Source organism: Tenrec ecaudatus, chromosome 6, assembly GCF_050624435.1.
Source record: "Tenrec ecaudatus isolate mTenEca1 chromosome 6, mTenEca1.hap1, whole genome shotgun sequence".
Lineage (NCBI taxonomy): Eukaryota > Metazoa > Chordata > Mammalia > Afrosoricida > Tenrecidae > Tenrec > Tenrec ecaudatus.
The window spans coordinates 68,769,092-68,790,656 of record NC_134535.1 but is presented as its reverse complement, the minus strand read 5'-3'; the positions used below and the strand labels follow the sequence as shown (position 1 = coordinate 68,790,656).

The 21,565-nt window shown below is 37.1% G+C and overlaps 1 protein-coding gene across 5 annotated transcripts in view; it reads left to right on the top strand.

Moving 5' to 3' along the window:
* USP15 (ubiquitin specific peptidase 15) overlaps positions 1-21,565 on the top strand; it is a 135,034-nt gene that overhangs the window by 88,311 nt on the left and 25,158 nt on the right. For 2 of the 5 annotated variants that reach the window (XM_075551349.1, XM_075551351.1), the window contains 2 exons: positions 17,263-17,445; positions 21,389-21,547. In XM_075551349.1, coding sequence (XP_075407464.1) covers positions 17,263-17,445; positions 21,389-21,547 — 342 coding nt within the window. Of the gene's footprint in view, positions 1-11,104; positions 11,235-17,262; positions 17,446-21,388; positions 21,548-21,565 lie in introns of those variants that run through there. The other 3 variants (XM_075551350.1, XM_075551352.1, XM_075551353.1) reach the window with 2 other exon arrangements.

Sequence of the window (21,565 nt, the reverse complement as noted above, 5' to 3'; positions counted from 1 at the left end):
ACTCCCCCTCATTCACAATGATATGATTTTTTTTTGTTCTTTGATGCCTGATAGCTGATTTCTTCAACACCCTGTAATCACACATGCTGGTGTACTTCTTCCATGTGGACTTTGTTGCTTCTGAGCTAGATGGCCACTTGTTTACCTTCAAACCTTTAAGACCCCAGCCGCTATATCTTTTGATAGCCGGGTACCATCAGCTTTCTTTACCTTATTTGCTTATGTACCCATTTGTCTTCAGTGATCATATTGGGGAAGTGAGCACACAGTGATATGATTTGTTGTTCTTTGATGCCTGATAACAGATCTTATCGGCACCTCGTGATCATACAGGCTGGTGTGCTTCCTCCATGTGGACTTTGTTGCTTCTGACCACTTGTTTACCTTCAAGTCTTTAAGACTCTACATGCTATATCTTTTGATAGTGGGGCTCCATCAGCTTTCTTCACCACTTTTGCTTATGCACCCGCTTTGTCTTCAGTGATTGTGTTGGGAAGGTGAGCATCATGGAATGCCAGTTGAATAGACCAAAGTGTTCTTGCATTGAGGAAGTACTTGAGTGGCAGCCCAATGTCCATCAGCTACCTAAATACTAAACCTATAAATATATACACATAGATCTATTTCCCCATCCTCATATATAAATATAGTTGCATATGTACATGCCTTTACTTATACCTCTATAGCTCTTTCTTAGCTCTTTCCTCTATTTCCTTTGACTTTCCTCTTGTTCCACTATCATGCTCAGCCTTCATTTGGGTTTCAGTAATTCCTCTCAGTTGCATTACCTTTGATAATGCCCTACCAGGCCTCCTACACCCTCTTTACCACCGATTTGGATCACTTGTCGTTCCCTTGTCCCTGGGTTTGTTAATACCACTTCAATTCCCCCCACTCCTCCTGTCCCATGTCCCCCCAGAACTGTCAGTCCCGTTGCTTTCTCCTCCAGATTGTTCATCCAGCCTACCTTATTTAGACAGATCTGTGGAGATAATAGCATGCACAAAAACAAGACAGCACAAAACCAAGCAACAAAATAAAACAAAACTACAACAACAAAAAGCCAATGACAAGAATAACACAAAAACAACAAAAAAGAAAAGCTTGTAGTTAGTTCAAGGACTGTTTGTTGGCCTTTAGGAATGTTTTCCAGTCCAGTCTGTTGGGACACCAAGCCCTGGCCCCAAAGTCTATTTTTGGAATTCCCTCGGGACTTCGTTGCTCCATTCCTTTGCTGTTCCGTTGCACGCTCTTAGTGTTTTGCCTTGGCGTGGTGGGATCAGATGGGGCGCAATTCCCACACTGTGTCTCCAGTGTTTTCCCCTGTAGAGCTATGGGTCAGTGAGGGATGTCATGTCTCATAGTGGGGCCGGCCATGTGGTCTTCTCTGTGAATTGGCTGCTCTGAACGGGAATATCACCCTCAAGGATTGGTGGGCCAGGATGTTCTCCACTCTCTCTTCCTCCCCCTCCATTTGCTCTGGTGGAGGCACCTAATTTAACCACAAAAACTGGATTAAAAATGTGCTGAACACTTGACTTATACTCAAGTATATACAGTAATTCATTTCTATTTTTCTCAGCAAACATATAATTGATACAATTAATGTATGGATTCTTATAAGAGCCCCCCAATAAGATGATAAAAAGAAAAGAAACTAGTGGATACTTAGTAAATGCCTTCCTATTGACGGGCACTAATTTCATCATAATGACCAAAACATTATGTTTTTGTTGAACTTGTAATCTACTGGGAGATTACATTAAGTAAATAACGATTCAGGATAAGCATAATAAAGAGAAAATTCTGTAAATACAACTGGAATACTCCTTAGAAATGAAGATGGGGAGATTTCATCTCATATACTTTGAACACATTATCAGGCGACACTAGCCCCTGGGAGAGCACATCTTGCTTGGTAAAGTTGAGAAGCTATAGTGTACCTTCTCATTTCATTGAACAAAAGATAGACCTTAAAACAGACTATATGGCTCTGTGTGCTCTGGCCTCCTACTGTTTCCTACCACTTTCTTTTTATGCTCACTTCACTCTGTCAGGGTAGACCAGCCCCTAACACATCATCACAGGTCCGGTAAGCACAATTGTACAGTGATAATAAGTAAAGATTATAGTAAAGTCATAGAGAGCATGAGAGATAGAAAAGAGATTGAAATAATGGAGAGTCATACACATTTCATGGTAACATGCTCATCACCTCAGCCTCACTTGGTGGTCCACATGGAGAGAAAGAAAGATCTTTATTGCTAACCAAGGCTTTTATATTTTCTGGGGATGTGCAAGCCCCCCAATTACAGGTGAAGACATATGTCACAGCAAAGGATTGTGCTATAGGTAATACAGTAATGGGAGCGGGGGTGATCTAGGGGTATATACACAATAGGAAGAGAATGGATTTGGGGTATACATGTGACAAGATGGGTGGATCCTAGATTCAAGATGGCAGCCTAACTTTGGATGTCACTGAACAGGTTTGACCTGTTCTCTGGCTCACTATAGAAACCATTCTCAGTAGGATGTAAGCCTCATCTCAGGGACCAGACTAATGGCCACAAACCTTTAGAGTGAAGTAGCCCATTGTCCTTAACAGCACAGAGCGGGGCCCTACCTGTGGTGGGTTTAGACAGTAGTCTGGCAACTGACTGCCTTCAGGGAGGTAACTTGACCATCATGTACCATTAGCTGCAAGCAGTGTCCTAAGTCTAACATATTTCTGGGAGATGAGTTGAGAGAAATCTTTGTTTCCACATCACTCCAAACTACTGACCCCTCGAACATGCTAAGGGCCCTTAACCTTGTAATTTCCTATACCTGGAGTGTTCATCTTCCAATTATTTGTATGCTTGTTCTTTCTCTCTTCCCTTAGGCCTGTGCTAAATGTCAGCTTCTTCACATGATTCTGTGTAAGATAGGGCCTGTCCTGTCCATAATCTATACAACATGCAAGACCAGCTGAAATGCACTATATGTATTGTAGAGGGGGGCGGTGTTTATTGCCTCCTTTCAACACTCAAAGAGAGAGATCAGTTCCATGAGAGCAGGGACTCTATTTTAGCTATTGATATATTTCCGTTACCTAGAACAATCTCTTGAATGTAGAAAACACTTAAATGAAAGATGGACTTAAAGTATCTCTAGTTTCTGCCTCATACATCATAATGGTAAATATGGCCATTTAACGAAACTAAGTGGTGGCAGAAGGAACAAGTGGGAGAAACAGTTTTGAGGTAGGAGAAGCAAATTTGGGGCGTGAAGATTATTTATTCATTTTGAGACATGCTCAATGTGTGATGCCCGTGAAACATTCAACTAAATAAATTATGTTGTAGCTTTTAGGTACCGATTGATTATATTCCAGCTAATTGCAACTCTGTATAGAAAGAACAAAGCATTGCCTGGTCCTGGGCCATACTCAATAGTTGTTATGCTTGAGCCCACCACTAGCAGGTCATTTGGGTGAGGGTCTTCTTCCTTTTCCCTGATTCTCTACCAAGAACTGGTCCCTCACAGGGAGTTGGATATTCTAGTCTGAGATACAGGCAAGAGACCTAAGCTGGAAATAGAAATTTAACTACAATAGAAGATACTTTAGGCCATGAAAATAAATGAGGGTATCTATGAAAAAGAAAGTAGGAGTCAGGACTGTGTTCTGTAAAATTTGAATGGATCATGGACACTTCTATTGTAACGGGAGAAAGGGGATTATACTTGCAAGTAGTATCTAATTTTAGTGATGAATTCCATTATTTCAAACTTAATTATAATAAATCTAGGAAGAGCTATCTGAATGTGACATATCAGATTGTTATTTACTCTAGTTTTTCACCAGTAGTGTTCAGCTACATGGTACATAGAAAGATGACTGGCTCATCTACAGTTAGAGTTAAAGGGGTAAAGGAATTAAAAGTCAACTAAAGTTTTTGTTGGATCAATTCATTTAGTTGATTTAATAAGTAAAACATTCTTTACGTCTATATTTTAGTGATACAGAGTTGATAAAGGTAGTGACTAATGAGTGAGATAGACAAATAAATGTCAGATTTAACATTTGATGCGATTGGAAAACATGATCAGCCAAATGTTAGGAAACAAAGAGGAGCAAGCCATTGAAAAATTTGAGTGAGTCCTCACCACGAGGTGATACTTTAGTTGGATTGCACTTGATGGTTGATTATGTTTATATCCCTTATGACTTTATTTTTGCCCATCTGTCTTCAAGGAACATATTTTACATTTTTATACCATAGAGATCCTGAATCAATTTTATTTTCCTACAGCAAAATGACTTGTCTGTCATTTTGTTGTACTGTGGTGACGTGTGTTGTTACATGACACTGGAAGCTATGTCACTAGTATTTCAGATGACAGCAAGGTCATCTGAAGCTGAACTTTCAGACTAAGACAACGCAGAAGGACTCCACTTCCCAATTTGGAGGAAGAAACCCCTGGAAACCTTATGCATAGTTTCGAAGCATTGTCAGATACTCAAAGGAAGCAGACATTGTCTAAGATTGCTGGAGGATGGGCCCCTCAGGTTCAAGTGCACTCACAATATGAGAGTACAGATGACCTGATTTCTTGGAGCGACATCAACCATGGCAACATGAGTCAAGTAAAACTTGTGGGAGTGGAGCCTTTGGATCTTCATTTGATGGTTGGGCACCACTCGAGGTAAAGAGAAACAGCTGCAAACGTCTTCTAATGATCAGAACTTGGAATATGCAAAGTATGGATTCAGGAAAATTGGAAGTGGTCAAAAGTGAAATGGAATTCATGAAGATCAGTATCCTAGGCATTAATGAGCTAAAATGGACTGGCATTGGCCATTTGAAATCAGAAAATCATATAATTTACTATCTTGGGAATGATACAATCGATAGGAATGTTATGACATTCATTGTCAGAAAGGATCTTGCTAAATCCATCATGAAGTACAATGTTATTTATGATAGGATTATCTCTACCTTCAAGAAAATCCAGTCAGTACAATTATTATGTAGATTGATGCACAAATTACCAAGGCTAAGTGATAAAGGAAGTAAATAATTCTGCCAATAACTTCCGTCAGAAATTGATCGTGTATGCTATCAAGATGCTGATAGTTATTGATGACTGGAGTGCAAAAGTTGTAAACAGAGGAAGAGACTGTGGACTCTGTGAAAGAAATGCAACTGGAGATCACAAGATACCATTTGCAAAACTAACAGTTTACCTGTTTTCAACAACACCAAAGGCAACTGTAAATATGGACGTCCCCAGATGGAATACACAGAAATCAACTTCTACATCTGTGGGAAGAGATGATAGAGAAACTCAATATCAGCAGCTAAAACCAAACCAGGGGGTGCTTGCTTTGGTGGCACAGATACTAAAATTGGAGCCAGATCAGGGTCCTACTGCGGAACAGTACACAGGAAAGAACGGCAATATCAAAGTAAATGTCAGAAGAGACTCTGAAACTTACTCTGAATCACACAGTAGCAAAAGCAAATGGAAGAAAGAATGAAGTCAAGGAGCTGTCTAGGAAATTTCAAAGGGGAACTCGAGTCGACAGAGGTAAATACTGTAATGAAATGTGCAAAGACCTATAATTAGGAAACCAAAAGGAATTACATGCTCAGCATAACTGAAACTAAAATAACTTGATAAGTTTAAGCTTGAAAGCTTCTGTAGGCAAAATAATGAATGTAATGAATGATGGAGAAAGCATTAAGAGAAGATGGAAGAATACACAGAATGTATTCTGTACCAAAAAGAACAAGTCAATAGTTCACTATTTCAGGAGGTAGCATATGGACAAGAATCCGTGGCACTGAAGGAAGCAATTCCGACTGCTCTGAAAGCACTAATCCCCACCGGGCTCCAGGAATTGACGATGCCCATTGAAATGTTGCAGAAAACTGAAGAAGCACTGGACGCACACACTCATCTACGCCAAGAAATTTGGAAATAGCTATCTGGACAACTGACTGGAAGAGATCCATATTTGTGCCCATTCCAAAGAAAAGTGACCCCTCCAAAGTATTTTTTTAAGAAAAGGAAAGCGACCCAACAGAATGTTCAAATTAATTGAAACGGTATCACTTATATCACATACAAGTAAAATTTTGCTTAAGATCATCAACAACGGTTGCAGCAGTACATTGAACGGGAGCTGCCAGCAGTAGTTCAGGCCTGATTCAGAAGAGGACATGGAACAAGGGATATCATTGCTGATGTCAGATGGATCTTGGCTCAAAAGCAGAGACTACCAGGAAGATGTTTACTTATGTTTCATTAACTATGCAAAGGATTTTTGACTGTGTGGGCCATTATAAACTATGGATAACCTTGAGAAGAATGGGAAGTATTGAAGCATTTCATTGTACTCACAAGAAACTTTTACATGGATCAAGGGGCTGTTGTGCAAACAGAACAGGGATACATACTGCATGGTTTAAAATCAGGAAAGGCGTGTGTTAGGGTGTATCCCCACACCATACGTGGTCAACCTTTATATTGACCCAATCATCAGAGAAGCTGAATTATATGAAGAATGTCATCAGGATTGAAGGAAGGCTTATTAGCAATCGGCAGTGTACATATGACACTACCTTCCTTGCTGAAAACAAGAAGAAATTGAAGCACTTGCTGATGAAAAACAAGGATTGGAGCCTTCAAAATAGATTGCAACTCAAGGTAAGGAAGACCCAAATCCTCACAACTGGACCAATCGGTTACATCATGGCAAATGGAGAAAAGATTGAAGTTGTCAAGGATTTCTCGCTTGGATCCACAATCAGTGTTGATGGAAGCAGCAGTCAAGAGATCAGAAGATGTGTTGCATTAGGTAGTTCTGCTGCACTAGCCCTCTTTGGAGTGTTGAAGAGCAAGGCTGTTACTTTGAGGACTAACGTGTGCTTGACCCAAGCTATGCTATTCTCCGTTGCATCAGATGTATGTGAAAGTTGGACGTTGAAGAAGGAAGACCATGGCAGAATCAATGTGTTTGAATTGTAGTTTTAGAGAATATTGAAAGTCCCATGGACTATGAAAAGAACAAACTGATCTGTGTTGGAAGATGTAAAGCCAGAGTGCTCCTTAGAGGCAAGGGTGAGAAGACTTCGTTTTACATACGCTGGACATATTGTCAGGTGATACCGGTCACTTGGGAAGGACATCGTGTTTGATAAAATATAGGAAAGGCAAACAAGAGGAAGGCCCTCAGCAAGTTGATTGGCACAGTGGCTGCATCGATGGGCTCAAACATAGGAACAATTGCGAGGATGGCCCAGGACAGGGCTGTGTTTCGTTCTGTTGTGCATACGGTCACTATGCATCAGAGCTGACTCGATAGCATCTAGCAACACAAAAAACATTCCTCATACATTCAATAAACACTATTGACATTTATATGTCAGATATCGATGCCTTTTTATCTGTGTGTCAGCTCTAAAGAGAAGAGCACTAAAATGTAGCAATGGCAGTGCTAATGGAATAAGCACGTAAGATCCCTTAAACGGGGAAGTTAATTCAGTTAAAGAGGAAAGGCTTGTGGGAAAATCAATCTATCTGCTTTATAAGCATGGCTTCCTGTATAGAAATTTATCTTTGATTTTCACTTAGGAAGATTTTATTTAAATACAAACTTTTTTAATCATTTTATTGGGGGTTCATACGGCTCTTAGGACAATAAATACATACATACATTGTCGATCACATTTGTACATATGTTGCCATCATCGTTTTTTTTAATTATTATTAAATATTTTAATTGGGGGCTCTTACATCTTTTATCACAATCCATACATTCATCCAGTGTGTCAAGCACCTTAAATGCAAACTTAGTCATTGACACATACTAATAAAACACATACATATATATCTATTGTGTGTGTGTGTGTGTGTGTGTGTGCGCGCGCGCGCGCACCCAAACCACTAGGCAGTGCCCTTGTTACAGCAGACTGCACTTAGGACCACCTGCCATTGTGATTTATTTTTTTTGGGGGGGGGGCGGGCACGGGAGGCTTCATTCTATCAGTAATGTGTATTACAGTGTTGCAGCACATAATTTGCTAATTATGTCATTCATAGATGTTCATTGTTGTGATTTATGAAAATAGTGAAAATAAGAGGCAGTAATGATGAAACAACTGATGTCATAACCAACTTACAACTGTAGGAACAGAATCCCGGTGTAAGTCGGGATTTCTTTTTTTCCATTTTACAGATTTAGTATATTAATTGAAGCATTATAAATAATTATTCAGTAATATCTAGGGGCTTTTGTAAGCATTATGTACTTTGCTAAAAGATTTTCTATAAGTACATTTAAAATAAAGCCATTTTGGACAAAAGTATTACTGTTATAAGAAAATCTTAAATAGGAAAAATACTTTGACAGACCTCTTATATTTAACAGTGGTGTCATTGAGTGCTGTACCAAAAATTTATTTTTGGTCACAATTGTGCCACCATCTTCCTAGGGCCTCTGTAATTTTTAAAGGGAAAAGTGTGCAGTGATGGAAACTTTTGACTTTGAAGCTGGTGATGCTATTGTTGTTGCAGTTGTTGCTAATCGTCATTGAATTGCTCTGAGATTTGGAAGCCTTTGTCGAACATAACAAAACACTGACTGGACCAGTATCATTTTTCGTGACTGCTGATAGGTTTGAGTCTGTTGTTGCCACTTTGTGCAGTTCACTCCATCGAAGGCTTCCCTTGTTTACTTGGCCTTCTCCAAGCACGGTGTCCTTTTTACTGCTGTTTGAAAATAATCATCTCTGCTGTTTCTCCCTACTTTTTCATTTCCCCTCCAGTAGTCCTCATCTCACTGCACTCTGTCGACTGTGTGGCAAACTAGTTGTGAAAACATGGAGTTTGGAATCAGACTTCCTGGATTCAGATCATGGTCTGCCATGTATAAGTTATATGGCCTTGAATAAGAAACTTTGTTTTTCTTCACTTGTGAAATAAATGTTTAGAAGTGTCTGGTATGTGCGATTGCTCTGTGTCATTAGCCCACTCATAGGGACCCTGTGAGACAGAATAGAACTTCCCCGTATTTCCCTAGACTGTAGTCCTTACAGAAGCACATCGCCCACTCTTTTTCCTTATAGAGTAGCTGGTGGATTTGATCCGCAAACTTTTCTTTAGCAACTCAGCTAACTTATCCAAAGCTCCTTCATTGCCCTAAAATAAGAAATATATTAACATCAACTTTGAGTTTGTTCCACAATTTTCTCCCACTCTCTATAGGATCTTCTAAAATGTGGTCCTTTTCAGACAAGTTGGTACCATCTAGATCTTCTCTCAAAGGATCATATAAAAATGATTTTTCTTTTACTGAATATTTTTTTGTTCAAGGCATAAAAACAATTTTTTTTCCTGAAATTCTTTGACCATCTCGGGGGCCTACCAAGTTAAGACTGCCAGTTTTTATTTTTCACTTTGATCTCAATGAAAAAGAAACCCACCGCCATTGAGTCCATTCTGACACTCAGTGAGCCTATAGGGCCAAATATAACTTCCTGCCCCCCATGGTTTCTCAGAATGGAAGTCTGACAGGGCAGAAAGTCTCCTCTTTCTCACGTGGAGTGGCTGATGGTTTATAACGACTGAGCTTGCTTTTGGCAGCCCGACTCATGACCCACTAGGCCAGCAGGGCTCTGGGCAGGATGTAAGACATTAACCATTAAAATTCATAAACTTCAGTTTTTTAACATATAATATAACTTACACTAAGTTTGTTAATGTTACGAAAAATGGTTTTAGCACGCTTCCCATGAAACAAATACCTAAACAAAAACCAGCCCCTTACTATCTTAGTCTACTTTTAAAACCTCTTTTAAATACCTTTCCCTGAATTACTGTTGATATAATTGTCATTATCACAATGACTTTTAATTTTTTCCATATCAAAAATAGATAATCCATCTAATTTCTTTCATTTCTTAGGTGAAAAATCAGTTATCTTTACATAACCATTGCTTTCTAACTTTTACTTCTCTGATTATAATCTCTAAATTTAACAAGGCAGTCTTTTTAACAAACTTAGCATTCACCTTCCTCATACAGATAAAGGACAGAAAGTTCTACCTTTTTTTTTTTTATAACTAACCAAATATTTCCCGTGAGTGCTCATACTAACCAGAGGTTTAGTAATAACTCTTCACTGATTTTAAGTAGTGTGTGAATAGAAGAATCCATAGAATTTAAAGGGATGGGGGTGTGAGAGCAGAGACTTTTAAACTTTAATTTTATGTCTTGAAAGGATCATATTTGTATTATAAATTAAAGTGTTAGAACATGTTTATCTAGTTCAGGAATATTGCCTTTAAATTTTGTTTCATTGACTAGTTGGGAGGAAAAAAACATAGTTAAAATGGGGGAGGGGAGAAGAAGACGTAGTCATGTTTATTGACCTAAATCTATTCTCTAAAGGAAAACTGAAATGAAAATGGAAATAAAAAGCAGAATACACCTATAAATTATATATGCTCTCATAAATTATGTGGAGAAGCTTCAAAATTGACCTCTCAATTCTAGTATTACATTCTAGTATTAATCAATTCTAGTATTAATTCTTTTCCTGAAAATTACATTTTCAGGAAAAGAATTAAAAACAAAATGGAAGTCTCAAGTGGCTAACAATTATATCGTTTATAATCTACGTGAAAGAGATTGTCAAAATTGGTCGCATTTTTTACCCCAGCCACTATTTATTACATAAATATCCCAGAATCAGCACAGTCCTTCAGAATACAGTGCCTTTTCTCTACGGAATGCTTAGACTGTTGTCATAGCACATTGAAAACCAACTAATAATGTGACAAATCTGAGAACTCTTTACTAACTATAGAATTAAGGAAAAATATTTGAGGTATTCCAAGATGATTTTACCCAAGAATTTCTTCAGTTTTATTTTTTAATCATAAGAAAGTAAATATGGTTGAGTTTTTATTTTTAGTGTCGGTCAGGTTAAAGGTGTAGCTACTTTTTTTAAGGGTGTGAGTGGTGTTTGATTCTGATCAGTTAGAGACTGAGTTAACACAGCTCGGAAGCTTTAGGTAATCAAAAATTAAGTTTGTTTTCTTTCCTGTTCTAGTTACCGGTTTACTAAATAGTGAGCATACATGATCACTTGAGAATTGGGCTTCTGGAGCACCTGAACAGAAAGGGAGTGGTTCATATTCAGCATTACAAAAGACAACTTTCTCTTTTTGAAGGGGATTACTTTGGCTATTTTCCAGGTACTGGGGGAATTCCAGATTATTAATCAAGTTATTGGGTTATGTCTATTAATTACTCATTTTCTAAAATATGTTGGTTACACACTTGAGATTTGATTATGTAGTAGAACTTTATTTTACTTCATTGGTTTTTTAAAAAATTTTGCAGAAGTTTATAATGACAGTTTTAGACACTTTTTTCTTTTTTCAGAAAACTCTAAAAACATCCGATTTATTAGAGCACATCTAGTGGAAGACATTCTTGAAAGTAGCACAAACCCAGTAGGATTTGTGCATGTGTATATATGTATATATATATATGTATCAGGAAACATGATGTGCAATGCGTGACATTCTTTCTTTACACATAATTAAATAATGAAAGAAAGTCCTACCCCTTAGAATATTTCACTTTAGTGTGTTGGATTAGGAAGGAAATTTATAACAAGAGTTCTTCATAGAGGATTAATGCTTTAATGCTTTATATAAATAGTCGAATGATGTAAACATCCTTTAAATTCTTTAGAGTAATTGTAGAATAAGATCTGTATTCATTAAACTGTGTAGCAGACTGTCCATTAAATGTAACATTTTATTATATCGAACTTTCTTTAGGATGTAGTTTTATGTGTAGTTTCAGGCTGAAAGTTTGAGGGAAATAATCTTCATGAAAATATTTTTCCTGCATCTATCTTTTCCTTATATAGATGTATCTTTAAGAAATTAGTTGTTAGTGCATTCACAGTGGTTATTTTCCGTGATTAGAAAAATGTCCGTAGATACTAGTTGGGCTTTTTCCTTTGTAACTTGCAGAGCGTTTGTGGGTAGCAGCTTGTAGTTACAACAGGGTACAGGTCAGAGCTCATTTTAGTAGTGTGCTTTCTCACTTCCCTAGGTCTTTCTCGGGACTGCCTCCAATCTTTCCACCACACAAATTTATATTTATCCTATGTAACATCAGTAAACGGTGTGATTTGCATAGCAAATAAGACACATATTCTGCTTCCAAGATAAGGGAGTTCAAGGTGCATTAAGTTATAACCTAACGAGAGAGGATTTCCGCAGGAAATCTTCTTTGAGAAATGAGTAGTCGTAAGTTAAATGTTCTTCTCTGAAGTACTGACAAAGCTGTAATAGCTGGAAGGGAGCCGAGTGAATGTGTTGCAGGGAAAATATTCCAAGACGCAGATCTTAACACGTTAAATTGATGAGTACATCTTGAGATTCTTACATCTAAGTTCAGGAATTTCTTATCGCCTACAGTTTCCCGTGTAAAATGCCCATGCAAACACTAGTGGAGAACTACAAAGCACCTGCAGGAACAAATGCTCACTACATTTTTGGCTTATCCGTACAACAGCATTCTCATCGCTCCTCACGGGTCAGCCATTGTCATAACAGTTTGCATCTTTCCCTTTCCCGTGTGCCTAACGATAGCACAGACGTTACATTAATCAGGGTCAAGTCTCCTACATACTCAAAGTGGAATTTAGATTTTTAGTACTTAACAATTTTACTTGTTCTTGTCAATTTCCCACACTGTCAGCTTGCTTGGAAGTCATAAAGAGATCCCAGTTGGTGCAGATGGTCTAAGTGGTGGACTCCTAACCGAATGGTTGGTGGTTCAAACTCATCCAGAGGCACCTCTCTAGTAAGGCCTGGCCAGCTGCGTCTGCTCTATGGAAGACATTCTACTCTGCACGCATAGGGTCACCATAGTCAGCATTGACTTGATGGCAACGAATATCAGGGATCATTCTTTTAAAAATGAAATACAAAAATGCTTAAACTAATTAAACATAGTATATGTACTATTAAGATAAGATAAGATTTTTTGCAGTAAACGTTGGAACTATTAGTACGAACTTGGTCTCTTGAGCCTAATTAATGTTCTTTTTCTAACAAGCTTTTTGACTAAATATCCCATCGTAGGACTCACTGTACACAATATATGATATAAAGAAAACATCCCAATAGGCCTATGTGATATAGGGTCAGTCAGATTACATCATAGTTAGATCTCATTTATTAGTAACTAATTGTAAGCTCTAGTTCTAAAAACTTGAAGTATTGGTGTTAGTCATTATTAGGCAGTTGAACTCTGATAAATTAACAGGGATAGCTCGATAGCATGTGACTGATAAGCATGTCACAAAACTCATCAAAGTAACTACAAAATTAACATACTATTTATATAACTCCTTTTGTTTTTTATGACTCACATATGTTCTCAGTTTTTGCTCAGAACAACCAAGCATATGAAGAAAGTGTGAGTTTTGACCTTATTTACAATGAGGAAGCAGGGGCATAAGAGATCTAGTCACTTAACTACGATATGTGTCAGATGATTGCTAGTCCATATTCTATCACTTATTAAGATAGCTTCCCGGGTAAGATGAAAATTTCCTACTTAGACATATGTAGGAGTTGTAAAATCCATGTTTTTAATAAAGGAATTCCTTTAAGAAATAGTGAATGATACATACACATGAAGAATCTTTGCAAGAGAATCTTTATTGTTAGCACAGCCTGGTTAAGATAACTCTGGTTATGATTTTTATTATTAAACTGGAATTGGAGGCAATTTTTGGTTTTTTTAACCATTGAATTAAATGATAACCAGTACAAGTATCTAATTTTATTGTAACGGTCAGATGTTCATGTTTCTAAGATAGCCTCATCTGAAAAGACTGACTAATGAGCTGCTGAAGTAAATTACAACTCAAATTAAAGTGTGGGCAAAAGACTGGCTTCTTGAGAAACTTGACCTCTTTCTTCTGCCAGAGTGCGGAGTTGAATACTGTTATCACAAGTAGACCGTCACCACTGGGAGCACAGGACCATTTTAGTTGTTAACCTCTGTTCAGTCACTCCTTGGAATTCATGCCAGAAATTATAAGAGAGAGTCTCATGTAAAACATTTCATTGAACTCGCACTTATAGGAATTAAAAGTCTGACCATTTTAAAACTATTATGTTTCGTGCATTAGTAGTATAGTTGAACTGGCTGTATAATTTCTGTATACATATATAGTTGTATAAATTTTCAGAAAAGTTAGCATGAGTTTTTAATATGCACCAAATTGGATGTTTTTACTCCCCACCCCACCCCTTTTGCCAGTCCTTTTAGAACTTAAAGGTTTAAATGTAATGTTTATCTGAAAATATATTGATTATGATAATTTGACAGAAAAACAACCAGTTACTTATTAAAATATTTGTGTTTTGTTGTTACTTTTTTTCCCCTCCCTCCCCGCTCCCCCCTCCCTAATGTCTTTGTTGTTACTTTGTTCATATTGAATTATAACTGGTTTAAATTATACTAGTATCACTGTAAAAATTAGTTCTGGTCTCATGTTAAAGAGTTTTTACAAATAAAGAGAGCAGCCCACTATAAAGCAGATAGATTAAAAAACAAAACAGGGTGCCGGCATTGACAGATGGTTTAATATTCATTTAGTAGTGTGTGAAAATATTCCTGAGTTTGTTCATTACAAGTGAATATTTATCTTCAACGCAAATTTGTCAAGCACTCTTGTGCCAGACATTGAAGAATAAGACCTTAAAAACTGAGGAAAAACACAGTCAATGTAGGCAAAAACAGTTTTATTCAGCATGTGCTTTTTTTGTGTACACCAGGTGCCTGGTGGCCTAGCACTAAGCAGTATGGGGTTATTCAGGAAGGATCTTTGAAGGCTTTGCAAAGAGGATATCTGACTTTTGACAGATTAGTAAAGTTAGTGAAACAAACAAGGCGTATTTCAAGTAAATAGAGTAATGTTGCAAACGTAGAGTGAATAAATGCATGGAGTGAGGAGAAACACAAGGGATTACATTTGAAAGTGAGTTTAGTTTTGCCAAAGGATAAGGCTGCAAAGGTAAGCAAACGATGATGGCGCCTTCAAAAGATAAGGCATTTTAATCTGAAAGCAAGAAAAAACATTAAAATGTGTAGCACACAAATGGCATGTGTAACTATAAATGTAAGAAAGATTACTATAGATGCTATTATAAAGCTAAATAAATTTAATTAAATTTAGAAACTCTTTTCAAGATACATGTGAATAAGGAAAAGCAAAGTTCAAGAATTATTCATGATATCACAACTTGAATCTTTGAAGTAGTTAGTAAAGCCACATATTTGCTTCTTTGGGTAATTTTGCTACAGTCACTAGTGGAATATTAAACTCCCAATCTGAACCTGAGATAATGTAATACAAGAATCTCCCCCTAAATCGATAGCCATTTTAAATTGCTCGAATAATCATTGTAAAATTGTATCATTCTAAATTGCTCAAAAATTGTTGTAAATTGCTATCCCTTTATCTTAGTGAGTTTTTAGTGTTAATCTACTTGTGTTAAAGTAGAGCTTATGTAAATACACACATGCATATAACATATATATATATAGCATGCATAGAAGACTTAAACCACAAGATTGTGGCAGGTTGCAAAAACTGTAATGGGCAGGTTATGAGCATTAAAATATGGTGATGGCATTTATGGCCTAATGTAGCTATGGTATGCACTAAGATTGTCTTACACTACCTCCAGTGCTGTATCTATAAAATAAAGAGCAAAAGAAAAGAGAAGAAAACTCAAAAAGACGATAAGATTATGAGAGATGTATTCAAGTATGAAAGAATTTTGGATAGGGAAGTATCTTCCTTACTTGGCTCTACACTGTAGCCCACCTCTGTCTTCCTCTTGCTTATATTTTTTACTGCTGAAAAGTCCATTTGTAGTATTTTCTTTGCTTAAGAATTATACACTTACAAATTGCATAATATTATTCACCCTTTTGCTTTGAGGCAATAAACAGTACTTTTCTTATTATATATGAAATTCCTTAAAATATCTTAGGTATTTAAGAAGGTTAAAGTAAATTTATCATTGAAACCACAAAATAGAGTACCACTTTTTTTTTTAATTTAGGCGTTAAATATGCTTATTTTGGAACTTTTGCTAACTACTGCGTGATGTGTAGTGATAGTTTGTTGGATCCATGTCATCTCCATGAACTGAATAAGCTGACCTTTCATAGCTACTAAACGTAAGCAGGTGCATGAGTTGTAAGTAAACGATGAAAAGCTTGGTCTCCAGTACTGTAAATCGTTGTCCTGTGAGTGAGATTCTACTGCTGAAATATAGGCAGCTAGCTTTTCTTCTAGCACTCTGCCAGCTCCAGGCAAGTATGAGGGAGCTTCCAAAAGTGTGCTGGGAAATGCAATTGTATGACATTTTCCCCGTGAAAATCCCCCTTGTATTTTCATGGAGCAAAAATAAAAGAGAAATCTATCTGCATGATCATATGTCAAATGACACCATATAGTTGACAAAATAATATTTCATCTAGATATAAATTATTATAGAAAACTATTTTGTTTTATTGTGAATACTAAAATTATTTCATTCAGAATGAGTTAGAAAATTGAATTCCTGATAGTCTTAATAGAACTAAAAGAAAATTGAATTATTAAATAGAAGCTAGAAGAAGTGAAAACGCAACCAGAAGTTCATTCATAAAACTAAAGTTTGTTTTCTCATACTCAGCTAATCTATACTCTCTCTTCTAGAAATGGTTTACCAATAAATGAGAAGTTTAAAGGCTGCTCTCCCCTGGTAAAGAATTAACGGTGAAAGCAGTAAATATTTCTTTTAATTTCTTGCTACATTCTCTCTACGTTTTCACCTATTTAGGCTAATTTTCAAGTGCCTGAGATGAGTAGACAATCCATAATTTCTACCAATCAAGTAAAAGATGAAAAGAAAATGTCAGCTTCCATCCTAGTTAATAGTTTGCTATGGTTACAGTTAATGCATATTTGGCAGCAAAATATTTTGTAGCAGATATTATAATTTATTTCTTTTAATTAATTTGAAATTTTGGAAATTAATAATTGAGTGTACCATTTGGTAAGTTTTTCACTCAAGAGACCATTCTTTTAATATCTTCTCTATATAACTATTATACCAATTCAATTTGTTTCTCTGTTCTATATAAATTTATAAAAATCTGTGTTATCCTTTTCAGTGTTTGAGCAACACACCTCCACTTACCGAATATTTCCTTAATGATAAGTATCAAGAAGAACTAAATTTCGACAATCCATTAGGAATGAGAGGAGAAATAGCTAAATCATATGCTGAACTGATCAAGCAGATGTGGTCTGGAAAATTTAGCTATGTTACACCACGCGCATTTAAGGTTAGTATGGTACGTGCATTCTCAGTGGGAATAGCACCCCAAGTGGGATGAAAACTTGTTCCTTGCATAGAAGATGGGGAATATTATCTATTAAAATGGTTTGTGGCCCGCCAGAGAGATACAGTATACAAAGAGATACAAAATGCAAAGGGGTACCAGATATTTTTTCCCTCAAAGCTGTGTATTTAAATTTTTTTTACAAAACAGCCTTTTTACCTGCAGAGTACTCACCATTACACTTAATACACTTGTCAAATCTGTGATTCCATTCTTGGAAACATTTTTCAAACTCATCTGTTTGGATGGTTGACAGCCCTCCCTCGTTTTTTCTTCACCTCTTCTCTGTCTTCTAATCTCTGTCCTTTCATGTCTCTCTTCATTCACACACACACACACACACACACACACACACACACACACACACACAACAAAAAGCCTTGCAGGGAGCGAGGAGGTCAGGTGAGGAAGCTGCGCGGGGCAAGAGAGAGATGCTGATTTTTGCCCAGAACTGGCATATTGAGAGTAGGTGTGTTGTCATGGTGACAAAACCATTCGTCCCCTGTCTGCCACAAACAAGCCTTTTTTTGTCGCACACTGTTACACTGTCTTTTCAGAACCTATAAGTAGAAAGCTTGATTAACAGTCTGACCTGTGGAACGAACTCCAAATGCACTACAAGTTGACATTTTCATTCTGGAAGTTGACAGATGTCCGGAGCGAGGTTTGTTATCAATCAACATTTCACCTTTTTTGAAATGAGAAAACTACTCGTACACATGAGATTTTCCCATAGCACTGTCCTTGTTCAACATCAGCACTTTTCCCAAGCAGGAAATAAAATTTCCTGCTCACACGCTGTTCTCTTAAATCAGCCACCACCACACACACACACACCAAAAAAACAAACAAAACACCGAGGTTCCAGGGAAACTGATTTTACGAAAAAATTCACTGTGACCACAGAGAACCTTCCCAGATGATGCCCTTGGGTGCACTAACTCAGAGCGAGTTGCTCAATGCTCGCCTAGTGGGAAAATGCATCCTCCTAGGCGGAGCTTTTTTCCTTTTCTTGAGGGCGGGTAATCCCCTCAGATATCTGTTGTACTAAATTTCAGTGGAGAAACTGATAGATGATTAGAAAAGGGAAAAAAGTTATTAAAAGGCTCCTGGGGTTGGGACAAAAAAGTTCAGAAATGCAAAAAAAAAAAGAAAGAAATGCTGTTACAATACAAAGGCAAGAATGAACATTTGCACAATTGTTTTATAATATAAACCTACCAAATAATACTACAAATATATAGGATGAAATCAGTCAAATCGCAATTTTTGTAAATTTGGAAAATGATTCAAATGAAACTTCTCAGTCAATCTGTAAAAGAAGTGCTAAATGTCCATTAATTTTCAGTATAGTTCTTTAAGCTTTTTAGTTTTTATTTAGAATAAAAATCTTCTCAAGTAATCTAACTTGTCACATTCAGTTAAGAATTAGGCTACTATTTAGAATTTTTTATATTTTTACACAAATAATACACACCTTCTGTGTTTTTAGGGCTGAGAGGATGGGTTGGTTTTCTTTTTTTTTTTTAGTTAGTGGTTCTCTATCCATGGGGGGTATTTTAAGCCCCGTGCAACTTGTGTAAGAAATTATGCCAAGTAGTTTTAAGCTCTGACTTATACAAATAGTTGAATAATCATCTAGGACAGCTAGTAGACAGCATTTTATTAACATGTGAATACTACCCCTTGAAGTTTAAAAACACCCAACAAATAGAAGAGACTTCCGTTATGTTCTTTACCTTTCTACACTCCGGACAAATTACTCCATAGAAGTCACCTCGCAGCCTTTATCCACCATTCAAATTATTACATTTTGTTAGATTTTTCTCTTATAATGTTGTCTAGCCTCATGTCATCAACTCTTTGCTTTCTTTCAATTTTATATTTTAAAAATGCTTACTACTATCAAAACTTGTTGTTAAGTGCTTTCGACTCAGTTCCAACTCATATCAATGCTGTGTATAACAGAACAAGACCCTTCCTTTCCCTGCACCTTCCTGACAGTCTTGTAATATCTGAGCCCATTGCTGCAATTAACATGTCAATGGATCTTGAGGATCTTCCTCTGTTTTTACTGATTCTGCTTTACCAGGCCTGATCGCTTTCTACAGCGACATCCTCACTGCCAAAGAGCGAGACTTCTTTGAAGGCAAATGTATTCATTTTCTTCACCAGATCCATAATTCACAGGAATCAGTCATGGTCTTCCTTATTTATTATAAAATTTGGCACATGCATATGAAATTATTGAAAATACCATATCTTGTGTCAGCACACCTTAGTTCTCAGTGTGACTTCTTAGCTTTAAACACTTTAAATGATTTAAAGAATCCAAGCACAAAATATTGAACAATGAAGGAAGCATCAAAGCATGATGAAGGGGAATACAGAGAGTCACTTCATGTGAAAGTGGGACAATAAATCAGGAAAACTGAAGAAAAATAGAAGCGGTTGACAGGATGCTGGCGAAGACTTGTGGAAGTACTGTGAACTGCCACAAGAACAAGCAAACGCATCTTGTAAGTACAGCCATTCTAATGGTCCTTGTTAGCGAGGATGGCTGTGACACTAGAAGCTAACGGCATCAGGGTGACATTGCAGACTTCCACAAATTAGGGAGAAGAGTCTGACAATCTTCTAAAATTACTAAACAGATCTGATAAAGTCATGGAAAACTAGCCCTTCAGGTTGTAAGACATATTCTTATGTCGTTTGGATATGTGGTCAGGGGAGGCCGTCCCTGGGAAAAAACATCATACTTGGTAAATACAAGGTCGGGGGCGGGCGGGGGGGGTGGGAAGGAAGGCCCTCAGCAAGATGCACTGACAGTGACTGCAGCAGGGGACTGCACGGCTGTCGATGAAGCAGAACTGGGCAGGATTTCATTCTCCTGTGTTGAGGGTCCCTGAGTCAGCACCTCCACAGCACTGACCACCAGCAGCATGACCATTCTTCATCCTGTTTACAGCTTGCTTTTATTTATTTGAGTCCTGCCACCTCATAGGATAAAGGTCCCCAAACTGAGCTCAACTGTTTCATTACGGTCAACTGTATTTCGAGGAAGCAGTGCTTTGCCAGCCATATTTTCATATCTTCCAACATGAGGGGCTTCTCTTCCAGTACCCTATCAGATACTGCCCCACTGCTATTAAGAGACTTTGTCTGCTGAGTCATTTATAAGTAGTTTGCCAAATCCTCCTTCCTAGTCTGTCTGATTCTGAAATGACCTCTCAAGTTTTATCTATCCAGGGTGGCACTTCTAGCACCACAGCACCCCCTGCCACCACAGTACAACTAACTGATAGACTGCTGAAAATAGTTAGATAGGAACACAAATCTACTCGTCTCACGGAAAATTATTTTCTTTTTACACATAGAAACTAAGTGAAAACCCTATTTTTTTCTACTAGTGACACACAGCAAAATATTATTTGTATTTACTAGTCTTCAGTGTTTTCCAATCTGTTGTATATAATTTTACCTTATTTTCTGCTTGAACTGAGTACAGTTCAACTTTTGTTCCAATTTATTTTATAGGGTAATTATTTTTAAAATATTTTAGGTATATATGAGTGATAATAAAGGTTAAGGACTTATCTCTTAATGTCTGCCACAGAAAGATGCAGAATTAAGTTCAGAAAAAATTCCTTGACAAATTGTTAAAACATAAATGAGTAACAAAAACTGCTAAGACCAAACAATAATTAATACACCAATGTATTTTTTTCTTGAAGAATTGCATGTGCTAGATAAACTGCATTGAATTTTTACTGGAAATGCAAGACAAAACATAACTATGTAACTGTGTTTGTGTGTGTGTGTGTGTGTGTGTGTGTGTGTGTGTGTGTGAATCCCGTCCCTGTAACAGATTTTTATAGTTGTAATTTTTCTACAGACACAGGTAGGACGTTTTGCACCTCAGTTCTCTGGATATCAACAGCAAGACTGCCAGGAACTACTAGCTTTCCTGTTAGATGGACTGCATGAGGATTTAAATAGAATTAGGAAAAAACCGTACATCCAATTAAAAGATGCTGATGGAAGGCCAGATAAGGTGATTTTCTTGATATTT